General features: G+C 46.7%; 1 protein-coding gene across 1 annotated transcript in view; it reads left to right on the top strand.

Annotated features, from left to right (window-relative positions):
* The first annotated feature begins 375 nt into the window (after nt 1–375).
* The window catches only part of LOC106817352 (solute carrier family 22 member 6-A-like), a 32,143-nt gene continuing 24,048 nt past the window's right edge, over nt 376–8,470 (top strand). The window contains exons 1-2 of the mRNA XM_014822010.1: nt 376–880; nt 2,638–2,757. Of these exons, the coding sequence (XP_014677496.1) occupies nt 503–880; nt 2,638–2,757 (498 nt within the window). The 5' untranslated portion in view covers nt 376–502. The remainder of the gene's footprint in view (nt 881–2,637; nt 2,758–8,470) is intronic.

The raw sequence follows: 8,470 nt of genomic DNA on the forward strand, positions 1-8,470 counted from the left end.
GAGTACGTGTCATACACATCAGATGATGACAGGGGGCCAGCGGTCATACAGCAGCTAGAGACAGCGGTCATCACAGCACAGAGATCAAGCGGTCCACAACATCCTCAGATAGATAGGCAGCGTCATGCACAAGCAGCAGAGACAGCGGCGTCATCACAGCAGCTGAGAGACAGCGGTCATCACAGCAGCTAGAGACAACGGTCATCACAGCAGCAGAGACAGCGGTCATCACAGCAGCTAGAGACAGCGGTCATCACAGCAGCTAGAGACACGTCATCCACAGCCACTAGAGACAGCGGTCAATCATATTCATCACAGCAGCAGAGGCAGCGTCATCACAGCAGCAGAGGCAGCGTTCATCACAGCAGCAGAGGCAGCGGTCATCACAGCAGCTAGAGACAGCGGTCATCACAGCAGCTAGAGACAGCGGTCATCACAGCAGCAGAGACAGCCGTCATCACAACAGCTAGAGTGACAGCTGCCTGTAGGACTACAGTATAAGATGACGGCAGCTAACGTTGATGAAATCTGGCAGCATCTGGGCAGCTTCGGCCGCTATCAGTGGACGAAGGTGAGCCTCATACTCTTCGGTAACATCTTCTGGGCCTTCCACATGATGTCGACGACCTTCCTGGCCGCCGTGCCGCCGGACCGCACCTGTCCAGCGCTGACCAACGACACCGGTAACGTGACCAGTGTGCGGGAGGGCTGGCCGGGGCAGCCGTGTCCACTGCTGGCTAACGCCACGCCGGAGGGAATGCTGGACCCATGCCGGACGCTGTCCAATCTGACGTACGGTGGCTGGAATGAGACAACGCCAGAGGACGAGTGCGAGCGAGGATGGAACGATACCAACCATCCTGCGTCTATCGTTACCGACGTACGTATATAGATACAAAGCGAGGGTGGCTAACATGGGAGAAACCTATGAGCGGAGAGCTAATGAGGGAGGGGGTCGGAGAAACTGGATTAAGGATACTCTCCACCTTTTGCACGGGTATTGCTAAAATAAAGATTAAACGTTTATTGACGAATGAATCGAATCAATCACACGTTTTATTTATAGAGGAGATACATCTCTATGCTCAAGCCAAAAAAACTCATGAAATTTCCAGCACCTAATGATATTACCACACAAATTTTGAATTTTTATGTAAAAATGGTATTTTGGATATTTCTCAATTACCACAAAGAGTGAGAAAGCAAAATTTTCGTTACAGGTTAAGCACAATATGTACCAAAATAGCGCATCAGAATTTTTCTTTTAAGTTTTATATTTACTGAGAAAAATGAAAAAAAACGCTTAAAAAGTTGTGTTCGAATTGAAAATTTTAGCGAATAAAGAGGCATAAGTATTAAAATACGGCACTTAATAACAATCCCTGACGCCTTTTTTAAAGCAATATGTTACCATTAAAACAAGTGTAAAATTAAATTAATCCGAGTTGTAATCACAGAGAAATATCCATTTATACATCGGCTACTATGTCAGAAATCGAAACAGAGAAATCAGCGTTTTTCTATTTTTCACAATGATCGACCGCCTGTGTGCAAACTGGACGAACGTATGTGAAACATCTACTAGCTGTTAGTACTTACTGTGACATATCCATGACTAACTGACACCACTAAATTGGTAATATGTTCAGTAGCACCTTGAGAAAGTTGTGAGGAAATATATGAGGTTACGCACCGGCACTTTCAATGCAAAACGGCGCGGTACGATGTGTACGCATGACGTACTGAAAAAGCTAGTGTCAACAAAGAAACACGTCAGCCACTAAATATGCAGAGGTGTTGTCAATCCAAGGGAAGACGGGGTCTATCGTTGCGGGCCTCGCGCGGGACAATTTCAACCTATCACTGGCAGATGAACAGCTGTAGGAGGGGTTGATCGATGATACTGGCCGTAGTAAAGAAGATTCAATGAAATTCCGGAGTTGTGATACAATGTCTCTTGAACGGCATCAGTGAGCGTCAGCTGCTGCTCGCACGTACAAAACGTGGTACGCAGCTCGGGCAATTCTTGCAAAATGCTCTAAGAAGTTCACGATGTACCGTGTTAGGTGGAGAAATGAGGCAATATAACAGAGGTAGGGCAACAAGTGTTAGCCAATCGAATAAAGTTGAAAATGAAAATCGGTAAAATTTTGCCTAAAACCTGAGAGTATCATTTAAAGGAAAATTACAGGGCGATGCATCTTGGTGTCATATCTTGTGCGAAATCTTCTCGCCTCTTGGTACGTGCGCGTGTGTGTGATATATGTGTGTGTGTGTGTGGTGTGGTGTGTGGTGGTGTGTGTCGTGTGTGTGTGTGTGTATGTGTGCGTGTGTGTTGTGTGTGTGTGTGTGTGCGTGCGTGGGCGTGAGCGTGTGTGTTGTGTGTCTGTTGTGTGTGTTGTGTGTGTGTGTAGTGAATTGTTGTTGTGTCGGGGGGGGCGCGGTGGCTTGTAAGTGTGTGAGTGCGTGCTTGCACGTGCGCGCGCGCGTGTGTCTAAATTCTAAATTCTCACAGTCTGGCTCCCTTCTAGCTTTTCTTTATTACCCCCACCCACACACACACACACGCCACACACACCAGTGTTTCATTGATTGCTGCTGGGCTGATGTGTGGCTTTGTGTTGTGTGTACATTCAGTGGAACTTGGTGGGCGACCGAAAATACCTAGTCGGACTCAGCGTATCAATAATGATGATCGGAATAATGGTGGCCAACTGGAAGGTAGCTGAAATTGCCGACCATTACGGACGGAGAAAGGTGAGCCACGATATGTCACTATATACGTGTATTATTCTCATACTTCACTTACATCATTACCTACACCTTTAATATTACCTATACTTTACCAGTTATTTATTAAATTTGATTATATATTCTAATATTTTTCTAATATTTTATTATTTTATTTTAGTCATTTTATTTTAATTATTATAGTAATTAAAAACATAATTTTCCAGTATTGTTATTACTTGTGTGTGATCACTTCATAGGTCGTTGAGAATCAGTCTAAGTGATCACCATTTTATACATTTTTTTCCGTTCGATTTGTTTCTCGCTAACTCGTATACCTGTTTTGGTTCGAAACGCTGTCAGTTATTTACAATGAACACCATGAATTGGAAATACTTTTGAATTTCTGCTAGATAACACATCATAACAGGCGTCACTACTTTTTTGTTGCTGTAATTTTATATACAATGTTTTACGATATTTTGTCTATTCCCAAACTTATCAGTCACGTGCTGTTTTATCGTTTTTATAGCAAGCATATTTAACGTTTATTTTGTGACTGCATGATGCACGGAAATAGTCTGTTTTGAATTGGCAGTCGTTGTTATCAGGGCTGCTATATAGCACCCGTCATAAAAACCGGTGGGGGTCTGCATACGGGGAGTTTTAGCAGGAAGTTAGCAGTCGCGCGTTGTTATCACTGCATGAACTATAACAAAAACTATATAGTTATGAATTTTGCACAGGGGAGAGATAGTGATCCGCTAGGGGACGGCTCTAGCTGATTGGCTAATTTTGTCTCTTATTTATTTTATTTTTTAAATATTTTTGGCTAATTTTGTTTTATTTTAGAATTAGGGATAGGGTTAGGGTTAGGGTTAGGGTTAGGATTAGGGTTAGGTTTAGGGTTAGGGTTAGGGTTAACTTATTTCTATATTCACTATCTCTCCCCTGAGACCTACTATATTGTTATAGTTCAGTGGTTGTTGTCAGGGCTGCTATATAGCACCCCTCATAAAAACCGATTGGTAGTCTGCATACACAGAGTTTTAGCAGGAAGTTAGCAGTCGCGCGATGTTATCAGGGCTGCTATAATGCAGCCCTCATAAAAACCGGTTGGTAGACTGCATACACGGAGTTTTAGCAGGAAGTTAGCAGTCGCACGATGTTATCAGGGCTGCTATAATGCAGATTTTTATGAGGGAACCAGGGTAGTCTGCATACGCGGAGTTTTAGCAGGAAGTTAGCAGTTGCGGGCTGTTATCGAGGCTGCTATAATGCAGCCCTCATAAAAACCGGTTGGTAGTCTGCATACGCAGAGTTTTAGCAGGAAGTTAGCAGTTGCGCGCTGTTAGCAGAAAGTGGATTCTAAATTCATGGTGTAAAGCAATGTCTTATAGCAGGTGTAAAGCACACCAGCTAAATTATAAGCAAAATAGTCAACGCATAATTTTTGAAAAGGTCGAACTTTACTTCTGCTAGATTTCATAAAATTTTTCTTACCTATAGCTTGTATATAAAATTACAGCAACGAAAAAGTAGTGACGCCTGTTATCTAGCAGAAATTCCTATTTCCAAGAATTCAAAAGTATTTCCAATGGTGTTAAACCCGTAAACTATATATATAGCTCATGGGCTGTTCATAATTCCGATCCTGCTATGACTACTGTACAACATTTTACTGACTATACTGTGATTATCGTTATGTTCATTACGCTTTTGCCAGGTGCTATCTTGCACTGTCGTGCACTGTTTTATATGACACACACATATATATATATATATATATATATATATAAATATAAATATATACACTATATATTTATGTGTCAGTGTGCAGCAGCTAGCGTGCGGTGTACTTGTGTGTTGCAGATTAGCATTTGACCGGCATTTACAGGTGATTATAGGCGAAATAGAGTAGAGAGACATTAAGTCTTTGGTAGGCCTAGTAAATACATTTCGTGGTTATTTACCTTTTTTTATTTATTGAGACGTTTCAAGTACCTGTGGTTACAGGTGCCCGTGCGCGAGTTTTTCGCTCCTCACTCACACTGACACTGTGTGAAACCGCCGTAGAGCCTAGCTCTACGGTTCACTACTAGTGGACTTGCCTAAAATACGCTTAATTATTAAACAAATAAAATCAAAATACACAATTAATTATAATTTATTCTTAATTATTCAATAAATCGATTGCGGCATGTAGCGTAGCCCAGTGTTTTTCTAACCGCATAATAATAAGTTTAGGAGATAAGTTCTTATGTCGCAGGGGTTATCGTGGGGAGTGAGGGCACTGCAGATTAGAGCCCAGTTAATTACTGCAGTACAGAATGTTCAGAATCAACCGAGCTAAATTTCTCATAAGTGTCTGCGATCACAAATACATGTACATGATGTACATACAGATCTTCGCACAACTGAAATTTATAAATTTATATTAAATTAAATTCATTTTAATATATTACTGTATTATGAGTGTGTATACTACTGTGTGAACGACCCTACTACACAGTTCCGTAAAGTCGGACTCAGGTCGCCCTACGACCCGTCTAATTTATCGCCTATTAACATCGTAACAAAACTCATGTCGATTTGAGGTGATTTTGGGCTGTACATGGCCGATCAGTATTTATAGCACCGACCAGATCGTAGCGTTCTGCAGGAAACGTAGACTGGTTCGCGGCCCCAGTGTTTGTACCAGCACAAGCAGTTCTTTAGCACAAACAGAGCAAGCTTGACGCCTGTACCAGTCTACATAAAACGAGTACTCTTTATATTTTTAAATCAAACCTCTTTGTAAATACTGTGAATAAAATTTAAAATTTACAAAACCATTGGACAGACACTTACACATGAGGCTACACAACTGAGTTTGACATACAAGGAATATCGACTGGGAACACGAGCAGCTGCTTGTGTTGCTTAGCCATGTGCCATCTTTGAATGAAATCACCTTTGTCACCACAGGCACTTGGGCCGTTTCAATAATAAAATGATGGTTAATAAATACAACTTGTCCGTACTAGACCTACCAGTACCAGTAATAGTCTTAATGTTTGAGTTGACCTAATAACTTTACTTCAATACCGTCCAATACACCGCTACAACATACATTCCTACAGCGCGCACGCCATTGTGCACAAATACACAGTAATATAAAGTATACTCGTCGTCGTGGTAGTCTTCGTCAGGTTCTTCTAGCGTTTTACAGGTGAAAAAACTGTGCTTTTCAGCGTTTTTCTTCCCCGTTTAATGAATACAATCAATGATAGCGTCAATAACAACGCTAACCGTTAATGACGACATCACCGAAGAACAACAATGCCAGCTTCAGACGATGACAACGACTTCCAAACATCTGGAAATACGGCATAACCGACTCGCGGGAGAACGCGACGAAACACATCCGTCGCCACGCGTCCCACACCAGGCCCGTAACCAGGGGGGGGGATCGGGTGGATCGGACGACCCCCCCCCCCCGCGGAACAGGGAGTTCCGTCTCAAAATAAAAATTGCACAAAAGAACACAGAAATGAAATTGGATTTGGATTATTGTAATACTGTATTATTATTGTATTACGTTGTTGTATATCACAAAGTGATCATATCTGAAAAGGGGTCATCTACTTATCCATGCATTCTTCATTATGTATGCAATTGTAACAGCGGCCATGAGGCGCGAAGATAATTACAGCGCCGCAGCAAGTCATGAATGCGTATGCACCGCGTGCGCGCGTCGCGCGAGCGCGTGGGCGATCCGCCGGCGCGGCGGTGATAGCGGGTCCGCGCGCGGCAGCGGTGATAGCGGTCCGCGCCGCGTCGCGTGTATGCGGCGGCGCGGTGATAGCGGTCCGCGCGCGCAGCGGTGGTATGCGGCGCAGCGGTGATACGGTCCGCGCGCGCAGCGGTGCGGCGGTGATAGGGTCGGCGCGGCGCGGAGCGGTGGTATGCGGCGGCTGCGGTGATAGGGTCCGCGCGCGCAGCGGTGGTATGCGGCGCTGCGGTGATAGCGGTCGCGCGGCCGCAGCGGTGGTTGCGGCGCGGCGGTGATGCGGTCGCGCGCGCGCAGCGGTGGTATGCGGCGGGCGGTGATAGCGGTCCGCGCGCGCAGCGGTGGTATGCGGCGGCGCGGTGATAGCGGTCCGCGCGGCGCAGTGCCGTGCGGCGTGATAGCGGTCGCGCGCGCGCAGCGGTGGTGTGCGGCGCGCGGTGATAGCGGTCCGCTGCGCGCAGGCGGTGGTATGCGGTGCGGCGGTGATAGCGGTCCGCGCGCGCAGCGGTGGTATGCGGCGCAGCGGTGCATAGCGGTCCGCGCGCGCAGCGGTGGTATGCGGTGCGCGGTGATAGCGGTCCGCGGCGCGCAGCGGTGGTATGCGGCGCGGCGGTCGATAGGCGGTCCGCGCGCGGCAGCGGTGGTATCGGCGCGGCGGTGATAGCGGTCGCGCGCGCGCAGCGTTGGTATGCGCTGCGGCGGTGTAGCGGTCCGCGCGCGCAGCGGTGGTATGCGGCGCGGCGGTGATACGCGGTCCGCGCGCGCAGCGGTGGTATGCGGCGCGGCGGTGCTAGGCGGTCCGCGCACGCAGCGGTGGTATGCGGGCGCGGCGGTGCCGCCGCCGGCGGTGAGATATACCGCGCGCGCGCACGGACACTTATATATATATAACAATATATAACTATAAACATATATAACAATAATATATATACACTATATATATAGTGTAAGCGTGCAACAGTGAGCGCGAGCGCAATGGCCGCCGGACAGCGTATGTTGTACATAGGATTTGGGACGGATTTACAGGATAACTGTGCGGCATAATAGGTGAAGAGAGAGTATAGAAACTTAAGAATTTGGTAGTAAATAGATTTCGTATTTAGTTAGCATTATATTTTATTGAAACGCTTCAAGTGCCTGTGCTGCGGTGCGCGTTGATATGCGGTCCGCGCGCGCAGCGGTGGTATGCGTGCGGCGGTGAGATATCCCGCACGCGCGCGCCTGCGGTGCGGCGGTGATATGCTGCACGCAGAAGGCAGAAAGGTGCGAGTATGATATGACTACTAGGCACTTTAATTTAATTTAATTTTTTTTTTTTGGTTAGGGTTAGGGTTACGTTTTTTTAATGTGCCTAGTAGTCATATCCTAAGTGCCCTAGTAGTATATCATATCGCACTATCTGCGCGGTGCGATATGCACCGCTCGCGCGCGCCGCGGGCGCAGCGGTGTATGTTGCACGCCCGCGGGCGCCTGAGGTGCGGCGGTTGGCGGCGGTGATACACGGGCCGCCGGGCGAGTGTGTATATCGAGCACGAGTGATATTTAGCTGTAGCAATTGTATGCGTATACATTAGTTTAGGGAGTGATATTTGACGGGGGGATATGTGAACGGTAGAACGAGCTGGCGGTTGTGAGCAGGAAAGAAAGGGGCGTGTCAACGGAGAGGGGCGGAGTGTCAGTCGAGAAGAATCACGTGTGGTTACGCAGGTAAACAGAGAAGCGATTGGTGAGCTGCGAGAAGGAATGCGATCTGGAAGACATTATTGTATCTCGTACGACGTCACGTGATGATGCTAAAATATAAGCGACTGTGACTGTCGATCGGAGTGAGCCAGTTGAGACTTGCGAGCTGCCAGTTGACTGTCGGAGAATGCGAGTTAGCAGTCGGAGTCGAACAAAGAGTGTAGACGCAAGCGGAGTTAGGGGTTGAACGTAAAGAAGAGAGAGAGAGAGAGAGAGAGAGAGAGA

This window comes from Priapulus caudatus, unplaced genomic scaffold, assembly GCF_000485595.1.
Source record: "Priapulus caudatus unplaced genomic scaffold, Priapulus_caudatus-5.0.1 Scaffold1695, whole genome shotgun sequence".
NCBI classification, from domain to species: domain Eukaryota; kingdom Metazoa; phylum Priapulida; class Priapulimorpha; order Priapulimorphida; family Priapulidae; genus Priapulus; species Priapulus caudatus.